The sequence below is a fragment of the Tetrao urogallus genome (assembly GCF_951394365.1).
Source record: "Tetrao urogallus genome assembly, chromosome: 8".
Classification (NCBI taxonomy): domain Eukaryota; kingdom Metazoa; phylum Chordata; class Aves; order Galliformes; family Phasianidae; genus Tetrao; species Tetrao urogallus.
In genome coordinates, this window is record NC_136821.1 from 9,218,526 (window position 1) to 9,235,506 (window position 16,981).

The 16,981-nt window shown below is 45.7% G+C and overlaps 2 protein-coding genes across 2 annotated transcripts in view; one reads left to right on the top strand and one right to left on the bottom strand.

Moving 5' to 3' along the window:
• The window catches only part of ITGB5 (integrin subunit beta 5), a gene marked incomplete at both ends in the record, with an annotated part of 41,922 nt that extends 39,139 nt beyond the window's left edge, over nucleotides 1-2,783 (top strand). The window contains 3 exons of the mRNA XM_079539166.1: nucleotides 1,120-1,236; nucleotides 2,047-2,213; nucleotides 2,688-2,783. Coding sequence (XP_079395292.1) covers nucleotides 1,120-1,236; nucleotides 2,047-2,213; nucleotides 2,688-2,783 — 380 coding nt within the window. The remainder of the gene's footprint in view (nucleotides 1-1,119; nucleotides 1,237-2,046; nucleotides 2,214-2,687) is intronic.
• A 6,106-nt stretch (nucleotides 2,784-8,889) lies between these two features.
• Nucleotides 8,890-14,002, bottom strand: UMPS (uridine monophosphate synthetase; the record flags this gene model as incomplete). Its single annotated transcript, XM_079539407.1, has 6 exons — nucleotides 8,890-9,065; nucleotides 9,733-9,847; nucleotides 10,318-10,493; nucleotides 11,111-11,779; nucleotides 13,225-13,378; nucleotides 13,853-14,002. The coding sequence occupies 6 exons, from the start codon at nucleotides 14,000-14,002 to the stop codon at nucleotides 8,890-8,892; spliced, it is 1,440 nt and encodes a 479-aa protein (XP_079395533.1).
• Nucleotides 14,003-16,981: the final 2,979 nt, after the last annotated feature.

Genomic DNA, 16,981 nt, shown 5'->3' on the forward strand with positions numbered 1-16,981 from the left:
GGAGCCAAGTTATCTGCTCGATAGCATATAGGGGCATTAGTCAAGAAACTCACAAGCGTTATCTGTATCAACCTAACTGACGTAATTAATCTCCAGCCCTGCCTTCGGTGCCACAGGTGCAGGTAGAGTGGATGTTTATGTCCTGAGGCAGGAGCAGCTGAAGGCTGTCTGCAGCAGTGAGTCCACTGGGCTCCAAGCTGTTGAAATGGAGGGTATTAATCTCCCTGCTGAAGGCAGGTCAAAGGCATTGAAAGGAAAGACAAACAGAAGGGAGAAAGATAGGAAAGATAAATAGAAGGGAGAAAGGGCTGGGATAGCGGTGGTCATTAATGCCATAATTTCTCAGTGTGACAGTCAGACACAGATGCTAGTGACAGGCAGGGTATTTTCCAGGTGCCAGAACCTCAGCTGTGTCTTGAAGACCAATAGGACAAAGTGGCCCAGATGCCTTTCTTGGAAATGCTATCCCATAAAGGCAAGAGGTGCTCTGCAGTGCTCTCTGGCATGGCTGAAGGTGCTGCCCTGCAGGGGATGTTTCCAGGAGCGGGGCAGTGCAGGAAGGGCTGAAGGCACACATCTCTGGGAATTAATTTATCTCCTTTCTTGCAGCCACCCCATTTCCACTTTCACATGAAGCAAAATCAAAGTGTGCTGATGATTTCCAGGGGCAGTTTTTGTTCTCTGTGTTCCTCCATTCCTAGGGTGCTCACCTTGCTAATTCCCCATGTTGCTCAGACCATTTCCTTGTTCCATCAGCCACTCTCAGACAGAGTGCCTTGCAGCAGGACCAGGGGCAGCTGCAAAGCAAAGGTACCATGGTGGAGGCTTTTAGGCTTTTCCTAATGCTTTGCATTCTCCCTTCCCCCACATGATGCTGTTTCAGCTCTCCCCGCTGCTGGGGCTGGGCCATAATGTGCACCATATGTAGGACAGGAAGCCCCTTGTATGGGAAGGAATGCACAGTCCCCAGCATGACAGGGCTCCTGAATAGCTGGGGCTGGCTCTGATGCTGGGCCTCTGGGTGGAAACGAGCCTCTCTGAAGCACCTGGCTGAGAATGAAGGTGCTTTGACATATTGGGTGTGCTGTGCAAGTCACCAAGTTGCCCTTATTATTTCAGAAACGGATGACCCCAACGCAATCCTGTGTGCCTACCCGGTGAACAACTGTGTCATGAAGTTCACCTACTCGGAGCTTGCCAATGGGAAGTCCAACCTCACCGTCCTCAAGGAGCCAGGTTTGTGCCTCCTTCATTTTCCTTGCTGACAGCATGAGAGGTGACAAGGCTGCACACAGGTGCAAAAGAACTGAGCTGATTGAACAGGACTGAAACACAGAGCCAGGTGCTTCCAGTGTGGTTAATGAAAGGCTTCTAAGAGTGTGATGTGCACCTGAGCTGCCAGTGTTACTAGCTGGTGGCCCGAGAGCTGTCTGCCAGATCAGGTTGCTGAAATTAAATACAGCCTGCTCAGGAAGCAGCAAGTATGCCATGCCCTGGTTTGGAGACAGAGCCACAGGAAGGAGAAACATGAGGTGGGAAAACCACTGCTACTGCTCTAAAGTGAGGCTGCTAGGCATACCCCCACAAGTCCTGTGGATTTCTGCTTTTCCATTAACCAGCTCTGTTCCCAGCAGTGCAGTCCCTGTGTCCCAGCCCCCCCGGAACATCTGTCCCTTGCGTATTGCTTTCATCTCATGCAGAGCATGTTTCTCAGAGGAAACCCCATGTGGCATTGCAGGAAGAGCTGGCAAACACCCAGTGAGAGTTTGTCATGCTCTGCTTGGGTCCTCTTGAGGACACAGGCCAGAATGGGAAGTCCCAAGGGAGGCACGTTTTATTTCATTGAGGCTGCAGCTTGCACTTAAGTGAAAGACCAGTTGATTAAGTTAAGGCAGTTAAGATCCCTTCCTTTATGGAGAGGACTACTGTTGTTTTTTTTTAATTCAGTCCTTGCTGCCAGTGCTGCCCCCAAAGCCACTTGCTCAGCTGCGCTCCTATTACCCTGACATCTGGCAGAGCTGATTTCCTTCTCCCCCTCCTTTCCAGCATGCAGCTCAGCCCCCAGTGCTGTGACCATCGTGCTGGCTGTCATTGGCAGTGTGGTGCTGATTGGCACCATCCTGCTGGGTCTCTGGAAGCTGCTTGTCACCATTCATGACAGGAGGGAGTTTGACCGATTCCAGAGCGAACGCACCCGGGCGAGATATGAAATGGTGAGCACTGGGGGGCTGCTGGGTGGGCCCTTGGCAATGCAGCAAACAACTGCAGTAATGGAAAACAGAGAGGTGAAGGTGTGTGCTGTGCTTTTGGGAACATCAGGTGGACAGGTCTATGAGGAAGCATTCTGGGGAGGCTTCCGGGCCATAGGGTTGCTCAGCATTTCAGGGCATCAGATGGGATGTTGTGTAGGGCCTATCAAAGCCAAATCCATAGTTACATGTAGAGCAGAAAGGGGAGGATGGAAGAGGCTGTCCAGAGAGCTGTGCATGTCCCACACCCAGAGGTGCTCTGGGTTGGATGAGGCTTGCAGCAAATTGGTCTACTGGGAGGTGATCCTAGCCATGGAACCAGACAGGCTTTGAGATCCCTTCACAACCAACCATTCTATGACTCTGTGAGATTACACACAGCTTTGCCATGACACAGATTTTGTTCCTTACCTTTCTTTTTTGTCCATTTTCCCAAAGGCATCCAATCCTCTCTACCGAAAGCCCATTTCTACACATAATGTAGAGTTCACATTCAACAAGCTCAACAAATCTTACAATGGTACAGTTGACTGATCAGGTCTCAGCACGAGGGACCGCTGTGGACAATTGCTTGACTGTATTTGCTGCTTCTCAACTTGAAGATGGGATCCTCTTCAGGGAAGAAAATACTTTACAACAGGACTGGTCGATGACACGAGCCTGTTATTTGCACAATAAGGAGAAAAGCAGCGTGTGCTGTCTGATCTGGGACATGCCGATGCCATGGCAGGCTCACCAGTTGTGCTTGTGGATTCTGAGCCCTGTGACTCCACAGCCCAGGTTTCTGGATCTATGAAACCTGCCAACGAAGAGAACCAAGTGCCACATTGCAGCTTTAGACATATCCCATCCCACTATAAAGGGTGAGTAGGCCAAAATCAGGGGAAGTCACGGCATTGCAGGTTGGGAGGGGGGAAATTAGCTTAAAAAGAGGAGGGTGTTGGAAGCATTTGTGTAAGAAATTAGGATACATGAGTTCTGCAGTCTTTAGATTTTTTTTTTTTATATAAAAACAAAATAAAACTATTGTGCATATATGATGCTGCAAGTGGAGTTTGTTGAGCTTAATGAGCCCCACATCAATAGATTGACTGACCTGAGACGCACTCTGCTGCCAGCACAGCATGTGCTGCCTTCTTTCTTTATCAGCAGTGTCTTATCAGCCCAAGCACTGCAGCCAGGAGCCGTGGTGACACTGCACAAGGTATGTTGGCTTAATGCTGTAGTGTTGACTGAGGGCGGTGACTGCCAGAAGCAGTTCATGTTTCGTGTGGTGTTGTTTAAACAGCAGGGAGGCTGGGGGAAGCCCCAGGGACATGGGAGTTTGGTCAGAGGAAATGTTAAACAGCAAGCACCACTCCTGGGGCTTCACAAGCAGGCATGCAGCCTGTAGGCTGGCAGCTGCCAGCGCAGCGTGCCAGCCTCACAACAGCCTTTGAGGGCTGCACAGCTGAGGTTTTAACACAGAATAGAGCTGGAAGATCCAGATAGGTTGCTGGTTGAATCTAGTGTTGTTTCCCTCCCCCCCGAAATGTTCCCCTACCCCATGTTTTCCTCTGGAGCTGAGGTTTAAGTTACCCCAGATGACAGCTGCAGCATTAAACCCCTCCAAGCTCTGCCTTGGGACTGCAGCAGAAGGCCAGAGAGAAGCCAGAGCTACTGCTTTGCTTTGTTTTTTTTTTTTTCCCTTGTCTCTTTACCCTGAACAGACCATGCAATAGTCAGCTGAAGGAAGCTTGCCAGGGAAAAGCAAAAACAAATGGTGCTCGTTGTTTTGACTTGCTTTTCTCACTGGAAAACAGCCATGAACCCATCCTTCCGGATTTTTTTTTTATGTATTTGTTTTTGTCTCTATAAACAGGAGCTCCTACTTGCTCCGTACAAACAGCTCTCCTTCGAGAAGATTATGGGCCCCCTCCTCCTGCCAGTTGCACTGCAGGAACACAACAAACCCCACTAAAAATAGCTCAGAATGGGAATTGGTAAGAGTGCAGCAAGTTGCACACCGTCGGCATGGGATCAGGTGTTCTTAAAAAAGAACAGAACAAAAACCAAAACAGTGCTGTCTTTACGCTTGATTTTTTAATTCAGAATCCAGCAAATCCTCTGGATGATCTCCAAATCAGACCAAGCAAAGGCTGCTTGAAGTCGCACGAATGCTCCAGGGTACAGAATGATGCTGAGGTTGGCACGGGAGCAGGAAGAGCAGAGCTGCCCAAGGCACACCATGGCTGTGCACCACTGTTCTGCATGTGCCGCTCCCTGCAATTTCACAAGAAATAGGAAAGGTCTGAGCACAGCCAAGGGCAGCAGCAGCTGCTATGGTGGCCAGCTGGCTGCAGGAGCCAGTAATCTCATAGGAGCACAGCAGCTCTTCAGGGGAAGCTAGTGCTAACTGTGCATTTCCTACCTGGTGCTTAAGTACAAGGCCAAGCTCTACATCCAAGAAGACTCATCTTACATAGGGCACAGGTTGTCTCTTATAAATCAGCTTTAGCTTGGTTCATTTCATTGCCACACACAAAGCATAAAGTGACCCAGGCAAGGAAAGGGCAGCAGGAAGGAAAGTGGTGGGAAAGAAAGGAAGGGCAGCAACTTTCTGACCTTGCTTTGCCACCTGGACCAGCCAATGCTGTGAATGCAGCTCTGCTACAGTTGCACCAAAAAAGGAAAGGCCAGCCCATGCCCCCTTTTCCAGTCTTTCTTTTTCAGATTATCTTCAAGCTGTGGCATTTCCCAGAACATCAGCTTGGTACTGAGAGCACAGGCAACAGTAGCAGCTATAGGAAGAGAAGCTAGGCTCACCATGAAGGAGTTGTTTGGGTAGAGCAAGGGTTGGGCTTCTAGATCAAGTTTGCTTTGTACTTCTTCTAATATCCGAACCTTTATACAACTAGTTAATTGCTTGTTTCCAGTTTTTATCAGCTCTCCTTCCAGGTTTGGCTTCTCCATAAGATTGCACATTTAAAAAAAAACACTTAAGGAAGTGGTGCTTAGACTAGGAAGGTTTTACTTTACTGTATAAGCACATCTGCCTTTACCCTTGGAGCAGTTAGTGCCAAGCTCAGTCATGGGAATGGTGTATTTCAGTCAGCAGCAGTTTATTTGTGTCCCTAAATACACAGCCTGACCACAGCTAGCATTCCTGAATGAAAGCTAAAGCAGAAGGCAGCAGCAGATCACATGTGATGGAAAACATCAGCATTTGTCTGGCCAAATTGAAGTCCGGATGCCATTGCAACATCAGGTCCTCGTGTTCCTGCAGCCAGAGCTGAAGGCTGCTGTGCATCCCTGGCCTGGGGGCTCACCTGCTCTCTCATCAGTGTATTTCCTTATACTGCAGGTATTTCTGGGACTGTGTGTTGGGAAAGGCCAATCACAACCTCCACTGCACACTCCATTAGCGGTGGTGCCCTCTGCACAACAAAAACGTCTCACTTTGGATCTAAAACAATACCTGTCAGCACAGCAGAAATGATCAGGCTTCCTTCTCCTTTCTGCACTGGCCAACTCCTCACATCACGCTGCATTTTTCACAGCCTGACCATGGACAAGCTTATGAGAAAAAGGTCAGAGCAGGACACAGGTCCAGAGCATCACAAATGAGGAGTAAGTCAGCCCAAACCCACAGACAGGATTACTGCTATTAGCCTTCAAGAAGCCCTAAGGGGCTGAGAGAAAGCTGAAGCTCGAGCAGGCACCAAACTGGGCTGTAATTTGTTGCAGTTAGATCATGGAGCTGTACTCGTCACTGTGGCACAGCCCAACCATGACCTAACAGCTATTAGAAACAAACAGAACGCCCAGCCCTGTCTGTCTGTTCAATTACAAATCTTCCAAAACAGAACATTTCCCCAAATTGGTGACTACGGAACTCAGAAATGGAAACAAACTTCCTCTGGGTTACTGCACATTCCTTTGGTCCTTACTGTTTCCTAAAAGCAATGCTCGTGGCGCCTGCTGAAAGCCTACTGGAACAGCCTTCCACATCCTTTTAAGGGGAAGTGATTAATTTATTTTTTTCTGGAATTAGGTCTTGAATAACTGTTCATGAAATTGTTTATGGAAACAAAAATATGAGCTGTCAACTACTGGCTGATAAAACAACATTGAAACTGTGACATTTGATCAGACCAGAGAACGAACTGCAAGACTTCCAGATTCATATATTATAATGCAAATGAGTTTTGTAAATTGTGACCTAGTTCCCATGTTAGAAGCAGTTGGGACCAACAGCAGGAACTATGCTGTGAATGAAGCGGGGGGGGAAGCAAGCAAATTAATGTTTGTTCTTAATTTGAAATGGATTTTTAAGCATGTTCAGGTGCCACACAAAAGAGGCCCACAGGCTTGTTTGCTATATTCACTCTGACACAAGAAAGCTTGTAGGAGGTAGGCAAACGTGACTTTGTTTTGCTAATTGAAATGTTTGACTGGTGTCAAATGAAGCACCAGAATGCTACTTGCTGTGACTGAGCACACAGTGGAGAATGGTGAACTGAAGCTTTCTAATCTGATGCTCAGAACCTTTACTCCAACTATCTTAGATGGTGACTAGCTATAGACGATGGCAATCTCTCAGTTTAATTGCTGTTTCTTTCTCCTAATAAAGTAGCTCTTGGGTCTTTTTCAAGGTTTTAGCTGCGCAAATATCAGACACTTACTTGGTGCAATTCAGCACAGTTAGTGGGAAACACCAGACTCACAGAACCCTGCTGGTGCTCCAGCAGTGACCACTCCACCCCAAGCAGTTCTGCCTACTGAACCCTACTGTGTCAAGTTGTGGCTTCAGGTGAGGGAGTAACCTGTTGAAAAACTTAAGTATATCTAGAATTAAGTATATCTAGAGATGGTATCGTCAGCAGAAACTATTAGTTATGGAAGGGGTGGGCATTGACTCCCCTGAAAAATAGGGTCTCAGCTCCATCTGGTGGACAAAGCAGTTTTCTACAAAGCAGTTAAAGTGAGGAAACCCGGCTTCTGCTACCTCAAGGCCATCAGGTTGTTAATGAAAAGCAGTAAACAAATCCCCAAACCTCTGTCCACTTTAAAGGTCTGAAACTTCTTGGAAGTTGATGCAAAATATCAGACTACTGCAGGGCAGCTCATAAGAGCCAACACACTCACTGAGTTCAGTGGTGAAAGGTGGCCAGGATAGCCTTCATCTTTCCCAGATGGACTTCTCCATGTTAATGTGGTACCTAAGAAGAATCCTGAACCAACCGAGGAAAAACAGAACATATGCAGAGTAAATTCTAATATCCTCTCCTAAGTAACACATTTATAAGCTCTGTAAGAGGCACTGGGGAAACACTTCCAAGGAACATGAAATGCAAAAGGATAAGGTCATTAACCTCAGCATACCCAGACAGCTAGGAAGCTTTTCAGCCACACATTTCTGAAGTCTGACTCCCAGCAGAGCACAGGGTCACAAATACAAGAAGCATACCATAGAGCCCTCAAATCCAAGCCTGTTTCTGTTCTTAAACAAGAAGCAAAAAACCTCCATTTGAACTTCAGGATAACCCTGTTCTCTTCATTTGAAAGGCTGGGAAAAGAGTTGGTCACTATTAAAGCAAAAGAATTGTCACTGGATATAATTGTTCCTATTCTATGGGCTTTTTAAAAAGGGACCCAGTTTTCTCTGTGTTTTACATCAGCACAGGAACAGCAATGGTCTACAACTGTACCACCATTCATCTGCCTTCTTCACACTTTCCTGTAAGCAATGAAAATTCAAGCCAATTTCCACCGTATCTATAGTGGGTGTATTTGAGGCAATCCCACCCTTTCTAATCAAAACCTTTCATACATGGTATTTCAAAGTAACACTTCTTCATAATCCCAAGGTGTGGAAAATAATTCCCAGAAGTATTCCATAAATATTTTCAGAAAAAGTCAAGCAACCAAAAGTACGCCTTTGTTTTTCATTAGATCAGTCACCACTTGCACTCAACAGCACAAAGACTTTTGTCAAAGCAGACTACAGACAGAATCCAGAGCAACGTTTACAGTCACAAACAGAGCAGACTTGATTTATTTTTATAGCGCCCTGGTTCTGAAAATAAAACAGTATTTCACACTGCCACAAAAAAGACAGGTACAATTAAAGGAAATGGGAAGCAAAATCAATTCATTAAGTAACATATAATTCCTTTTCACTGCATGGGATCTAGACTGATAACTGTCTCCATGGGACTAGCAGACCTGAGCAATACTGTGAGTGGGACACAAGGTCAGCGTCACAGGTGAAGTTAATGAAGAACAATAAAGCATTGTTTCCACAGTCAGAGGAATTTAAGGGCTGGGAGGAGAAAGTAGCAACAACAGCCAAGCACGTATCTTAGGACTGTTTTCATTCATCATTTTTCAGTAGAGAAAAACTATTCAGACTAACAATTGGACATAAGACTTTGGTCTCACACATCCAAATGCTAAAAAACGCTTAGAAACAATTGTGTGTACAACTGTGTGGAATTAAAAATAATTTAGCCAGTAACAGACTTTTTCCAAAAGGGCATAATATTCTGCTGACTGAAGTGTCTGTATATGTAAGTGGAAGTCTCACAATGAATGCAGCTCCATTTTAACTACTGCATCAGCATTGCTTACTTACTAGGAAGGTGACCTACATACAATCTTACGCATGAACACCGAGCCTGCTAATGTAGCTCTCCCAAGCTGCCTTCCTGTATTTCTCTGCTTCCTGAAGACGGTCTGAAGCTGACAAGATGCCACGTCCCACGATAATAATGTCTGAACCTTTTTCATTAATCACTTCCTTGGGACTTAGGTACTTCTGCCCAAGATTATCACCTGAAACAGATAAAACGTATGTTTAAGTTTGTGCAAAACCATATCTACTAAAAACTTTCAAAGGTGCTGGAAAGTTTATGTTACTGCAGTTCTCACCCTACGAGTCCACAGTACTGACTAGAAACTGTGCCTCCAACTAATGAACCTCTACCTATTACACAGATCAATCACAGAAGCTGTGATTTTACTTCAGATTTTGTAAGAACGAAGTATTGCAGAGAAACACATCTTCCCTAGCTGGATAACTACTGGACAGACTGTCTAGTAAGTGGTGACTTCAATTCATTGATACTGCATCTATATCAGTATCAGTCACGTTACAGTTAGACTTCAGTGTTTAACTGAATGTTTTCTACCTACTGACTAGTCTAATGCCCATCTGCAGACATTTCACATGCTTAAGGACTATACTTCATGGTATACACAGACCTCAGTACAAGAAGATCTAACAGAGAAGCTGCGTGGCATGCTGGTTGCCATTCAGAACTCCCAGGAAAGAGATCACTACATCCAGAAATACACAAGGCAGCCCATATTAGGGAAATGGCAAACACAGACTCCTTTCTCCAGATGCGAATAATCCAATCCCCTTCAGAAGTCACTTTTTCCACTGAAGCCCAAATCACTCACTGTGTTTACAGACTATAAATATTTCAGGGAAAGTTACCTCCAGATTGCAGCTGTACTCCTGGAGTTAAGTGAAGAAATTCTGGTTTCTTACTAACTCTAGATCCAGATATGAATCCAAAAACAAAATCAGAGTTGTCTTCAGCCATCTGTACCTAAAAAGGACCAATAAACTGCATCAAGTGATTTATCTAAAATTAAGCTTGCCCACCATTCTGTTTCTAATTAAGCTGTGCAGGGCAGGAGTATGGAATACCAATATAAAGTCATCCAGCACTGACTCATTCCTCACTGATATTGCCGAGCTTGCAGATAGGACTGCAAAAGATATATCTAAGTTATAAGTGAACATTCACTCAGTGTGTTACTTATTACATATTCATTGCTAATGAAAAAAACATGGCCAATGGCAAACCTGGTGTATTCACTAGAACTCACAGCATGAACTCCAACATCACTAGCCTACAGATGCAACCTTCAAATGCCACTCTCTCTCCTGAGTTTCCACAGAAAGAAAACTTATCACATAGCTGGAGAGACTTCTGGGAGTGTAGATATTAGCAGCACACAAAACCTCCCATTAGAGCACTTTACAAGCTGTTAACCTTAAACAGCGCCGACTTACTGCAGCTTTTGTGTATTCACCAGTTGCAAGTGACCCCTGGGAACTCATCTCAGCAATCAGAAGGCAGCCGCGCTGCAGGGGAAGGCCCACTTCCTTCAGTCCTTTCACAACTCCAGAGCCTGGAACCACATGTGCATTAACCACATCCGACCAGGATGCTATTTTGAACACACCACCTAAGAACATAGATACAAAGACCCAGGCAAAGTGAAATTAGTTGTCAGAAATGCATTAAACAAGAAGCGTGAATTAAACAAAACAAGCAGTGCAATAAACCATTCCAATTTTAAAAGGCTTTTTACTACCGAAGCTTAACAGCCTTAACAGACAAGTTTTATCAGACAAACCTGATGGCTACATAGTCACAAAGCTACCATGAGCTAAAAATTGTGTCACAGGTGCAACAGTATACAAGATCTTAAGGAGAACAGTATCAGAAAGGAGCAAAAAGCATTGGGCAGTTGCAAATGCAGTAACAAAGAAAGCCACAAGAAGCATGCAACATACAATAGCAAGCTTGCATTAGAAACCACACACACCCTTCTCCACGCAAACAACCATTCAGAAGTACTTACTGAGCACAAGCATAGATTCATTAAAAGATTTAGGCTTTGGAAAGGACCTCTGGAGGTCATGCCCCCCAGCAGGGCTAACTAGATCAGGTTGCTCAGGGCCTTGCCCAAGTTTTCTCCAAGGTCAGACGTCCCACAGTCTCTCCTGACAACTTGTTCCAGTGCTGCAGTTACACAGACTGGCAGCAAAATTATGGCACATCAAGGCTGATGATAATCACCTTCATACTGATGTTTCACTGTGTTTCCAATGTCTGCAAATTTCCTGTCTTCAAAAATCAAGAACTCGTGTTGATCTGCGAGTGCTCTCAGCTCCTTTACTACCTCTTGGGTGAAATCATTCAGGATATCTATATGAGTCTTTAGGATACAAATGCTGGGGCCCAGGCTGGCAGCTAACTGCAGCAGTTCTTTGGATCCTGTGACGTCTGCAGAAAGGCACAAGTTTGTCTGCTTCTTTTCCATGAGTGTGAAAAGCCTGGCTGCAACAGGATGCACCCCGGGCAGCTCAGCACGAGCCCTGAAGCTCAGCTCTTTACAGACTCTTTTCACTGGAGTTGGACCATTCTGAGCCCCTGGCTCAAACACGTTTCCCTGAATGAAATTCTTCACCTTCTCAACCATCTCCACATCCACTTCTCCCTGCTGCTGGAGAATATCTAGCATCTCGGACAACGTACACACAGAGTGTAGGCGAATTCCATGTTCTTCTAACCTGGCCTTCCCTCCCTGCTCCCTGTCCAGCAGCACTACAGCATCTGTGACTTTTAATCCTTCCTTCCGAAGAACTTCAGCAGTTTCCAGTACGCTAGACCCACTTGTTACCACATCTTCAATAATCAAACATGTTTCTCCTGGATTAATGGTGCCTTCTACCAGCCGTTTGGTACCTTTAAAAGAGAAGGAAAACGCTCCACTAAATAAAGTACAAAAGACCTCAGAATGTACCCAACGTGTCCAGATTTTAACCTGAGATGTTAACGTAAAGACCATATTTGTTTTGCATACAAGCATATGCTGCAGTAAAAATGGAATTGGGCTTCAGGTTTATAAGAATTTCATACTCACTGTCAGAACGCAGAGTAGTTATGTCATTATTACTGATTCCAGATATCACATCTCAGGCACTGCCTCATAACTCAATTCATAGTGTGTTACTTCTCCAAGGGGACAAAACACATTTCACACGATCCACTACCAAAACCAACATCTTACTGACAGCACATCTTTTAACAGTCTTTAATGAAGCTCACTAGAAGTTTATTATCGCTATGAACTGAACCTTCAAAACATCAAAAAATATTTTTCCTGTTACTGAAAACGTCTTTAAACTAGCAAAGTTATTGAAACTCTTCAACATATTTTCTGTTTTCCACAGGCATTATTCTATGCTTAATATGCATATTGGTTGTTAGAACAATCTGGAGGAGTAAAGCCCCCAGATGCCTTTACCATAACCAACAATAGGCACAAGTCCATGAAAGGCCTCCCAGGGGGCAGCAACAAAGGAAGCCTGGCTTTCTGAGGAAGCAGGGAGCAGCGGGTGAACATTATGCAGCCACTGCAGTGCTCAGACCATGGCTGCCTCACAAGTGTCAGTACAGCTTTGCAATCTGTGTGACACCGGAAACCTCGTGCCAGGCAGTTAATTGCTGTCACAATCAACTTGTCCTTCACAAGAATGAACAGCAAAAGTTCTCATGCCTAGCACACTGACTAACAAAGGAGTACCATTTAGGTTTTACAAACATCCTGTCTTAATGATGTTGGGAGAGAGCTTATCACAGATGGAAATCCAGTTGCCAGGGCTGTATAATACTGTACTCTTCCCCTCTACAAGCACCTCGCCCCTGCTTCAACCAAAATCAAGTAAAATTGATTGCTATGTACAGAACTGACTGCTTCCCACCTGGCCCACTTTGCCTGCTGATTATAGGATATGAAAGTGCAAGTGAATGAGAGACAACAGAAGAATAAAGATTCTTTTTGGAGTTGATATGCAAAAAGTTGTTTGGAGGTCAAACATAGCACTGGCCTCAGCATTATCAAAAACTGCATTACAAATCTGCTTCTAGAAGAGGGCAGTAAACTACATCAATGGTGTTAAAGGAAAAAAGACACCGTGGGAACAAAGAGGAAGCCTGAGACCTTTCACCCCTACTACAGCAGAAGCCCAGCTGCAGCTGGGAGAGCATGGTTGGGTTGGGATATTATAAGAGGTATGCTTAGAGGAAATGGGATTGCTATTTGAGTTGGAGTGATAATCTTAAACTAAAACAGAGATGCACGTGACAAGACAAGAAGTAATGACAAATTCATCATTTGACAGTTTTACCATAATCTTTTGCTTCTTTCCTCCGTATCAGCATTGGAATCTGATTTTCAGAGCTGATAATTGTGGCCAACGGCAAAGCCGTGTATGGAACGCCACACACACAGTCATACTGGAGAGCAGCGTCTTTTGCTGCTTGGAACAGAAGATCAGCAACCTAAAAAATATGTATATTTCAGGAATCAGACCAAAGTGAGCACTGCTAAACAGTACCTCCACGATTCCTAAAGACCTTCAGATATGGTGATTCCACCACCTCCTGGGCAGCCGTGCCACTGCATCACTCCTCTTTCAGAGAAGAAACGTTTCCTAACATCCAACCTGAACCCCCAGGCACAACTTGAGGCCATCACCTCTCACCCTATGGCTGTTACCATAGCACAGGCCGACCCTCACCTCTCCATAACCTCCTCACAGGGAGCAGCAGAGAGCCGTACAGTCACCCCTAAGCTCCCCCTTCCCCAGCCCGAACAATACCATTCCTTGGACACGCCCCACATCCTCGATTCCCGTCTTGTAGCAAACAGCCAACCCACCTCCCCGACCAAAGCCCGGCACCGCGACCCTAGAACCCCCCTCAGACCCCTGAAGCCACTCGTCCAGCCGTCCAGCCCCTCCCTCCCCACAGCACCAGGCGGAGCAGGGGGGGCCGGGAGGCCAGGCCGCGCAGGTCCACGTAGACGGGTGAGGCGATGCCGCTCCGCAGCACGAAGTCTCCGAAGCGCACAGCGCCCGCCTCCAGCAGCGCCACAGCCACGCGCCCCGCGCCGCCCGCCGCCATCTGCCCGCCCGCTGCCCGGCGCCGGGAGATGACGGAAGAGGCGACACCGTGAGGAAGTGCGCATGCGCGGAGGTGCGATGGCTATTTGTGTCCCCCCCCCCCCCCCTCCCAGGCCGCGTTCACGCGTTCCGGGTGCAGTTCGTTCCCCCTCCCATCACCAACAACCCGCGTTGGGAAACGAGACTGAGCCGCTGTTCTCTGAACAACTGAGTTTAATCCAAAATAAATAAAGAAAATAAAGCCCAGAAACTGCATCGTTAGCACAGTCTGTTCATAGGGAGGGCCAGTTCGAAGCCATGTCTGTAGCGTTGGATCACGCCTGGCGTAGCAGTGTGCTTCAGGCTGCACTGTGCGCTGGCATCATTAAGGCTGTGGCGTCACTTTGCACCTTGACAACACCGTGCCATCAGCTGGGCCTTCCCCCTTCCTCCTTCAGCTGGCTGTTGGAAATCTGATGAGCACAGAGCTTTGCTCTTAGTGAACAAGGTTGAGGTGGCCACGGTCTGTGCAGAGCCACGCTCACCTGTCCCACCACTCTTCCACAGCCAACATGTGGTGCTGACACAGCACAGTGCCAGACCCAGCTTGGCAGCACCTGGCCTGGCCTTGCATCTTTGAGAAGCACCGTGTTGGGATAGAACGCTGCCAATGAGCCACAAAACAAACACAGGCCCTATGCTGGATGTTTGTCTCTGGGAGTTTACATAGCCCAGGTCACCTGATGCAGCCCTCTCATTGCAAGGGCATTAATATACAGTTATATATAGTCACATTGCACCGCGCAGTTCTGCATTCAGCCTTTGTGGCATTTGTAACAAGGCCCACTAATGGCACAGGCTTTGTCTCAGCTTTACCTTAGGTTAAAAGTAAAATTATTTTAAAGGTGTTAATGAAAATAAAGCTGTTTAAAATAAAAAGGCAATTGGACTGCTTTAAAGAATTGTTAAAACAGTATTTAACCCTCCAGCTTCTATCAAATGAGAACAGAAGAGAGAAAAGACATAGAAAGGCTTAAACGTTCCCTTAATCAATCTGATCTTTTCCCTCCATAGGCCCACAGTGCCTGTTTTCACAGTTTGAAATGTGAAGGCAGGACATAGCAAAAGAAAATGATAAATAGCTTGAGATTTCCTGTGATACGTGAGAATCTGTTTGTACTGGTGCCAAGTAGAAAGAGTGTTGTTCAAAGTGTACCCATGGGCCCCACAAAAGCTGGTGGTTTTATAAACCACACTTCCATAAACATTTTCTGAAAGGCAGCACAATCACAGCACAAAGAGCCAGCTTTGACAAATGGGAAGAAGCACAGTCCTGCAGTGAGGAAGTACCTGAGGCTGGAGCTAATTAAAGACACCTCTTGATGACTGCCTGGAGATGTTTCAGTTGCTAAGAAATTGTACACCTCACACTCCCATTCAGGAGGAGAGTCTGGTCTTTGTCTTTGAGGTGCTACTGAATTGCTTGGAAACCTAGTTGCTGCACTACAGAGGGAAACTGAAATCGGTTCAAAAGTTTTAGCTCTCCATGAACACTCAAGCCTTCCCTCAACTTCCCCCGGGATCAGATCACACACTCAGTCTTGTATGCTGTCTCTGACTCCGTGTGGGCTTACCCATCTGCCTGTGGCTCCCAGATCTTAAGGTTTGCAGCACTGAACGTTGTAACTTGCTGTGCCTGACTGTTCTAGCATCCTGGTAGAGCAAGCACAAAGAGAAGGGCCAGGTCTCCAAATGCCATGAAACTGAGCTCAGAGGTGGATCAGAAGGGCTAGCAGAGACCTGGGAATTTGCAATACTTGCAGAGTGTCTCTGTCACCTGCTGGTAGAACCAGCTTTTGCTCCTGACGATATATCACAAACTCACAGTGCAGTTAGTTGGATGGTGAATTGAATTTGGCTCTTGCTCTGATGAGATATCTCAAGAGAGCCTCTGCTGAGTACACATGGCCAGAATAAGCCCTTTTCCTTAGGAAAAGCTTTGGTAACAACTGACATTTCCTATTGCAGGCACAGCAGCGGCACTCAGCACTGAGACAACTCACTGATATGCCAAGGGGAAAAAAGTCTGATCATCAGCCAGGAAGGCTGCAGGGTTTTATGGTGCAGAAACCAGGGAGGTGTTTTCCCTTCCTGCTGCTAGAGAGAAGACTTGGCCAGCCCACAGACTGCTGATCTGTCACTGCAGGCTCCCTGCATTGCTCATACTTAAGGCTGGCTCCGTCACCGTAACATCACTGTGATGATGTTGCAACTTGGCTTGCAAGAGAGAAATGTTTTAATTGTGGATTTTTTTTTTATTATTATTATTTTATTACAAATTAGGCTTTGGACAGAAAAATATCCTCACAAATGCTTTGGCGATGAGGTGCTAACGGCAGCTGAGAGATATTTACAAGACTGGAAATGAACCAAATGACATACTTTTAACACTGAAAACAATTTTCAAGCTGTAAGCACAAGGATGGACTCACCACTTACCAACTGCACTTTGAAAGGCTTTAGATGGACTTTGGGCCAAGCAATTCTGAAGCTAGAAGTGGAACAGGATCCTTTATATATGTATATTTATATATATATATGATACAATATATGTATACTGAAAACCTGTGATAGAAAAAATTGTCTTCGTCAATCATCACTTAGTTTACAGATACTGCAAAAATTGGACTCAGCCTTTTCTCAATGCACAGGTTTTGCAAAAGGTTTCTGTACAGTGTATATAAAATGCATTAAAAAAAAAACAAACAAAAAAACAAACCACCATCATAGTCCCATTGTGCTTAGTCAGAAACAGCTGTATGCTCCAATGAATTCATTGCCTCAATCATAGCTCCAAAAGGTACTGCATGTTGACTTGATGCAGTAGAAAGCCCAAGGATTAACATGGGATTATATTCTGAGCACTACCATGTAATGAGGGTGTATCTAAGCCAAGCCACCACAGAAGCTGATCCAACAGGCCTGATCTTGCAGGTGAAAT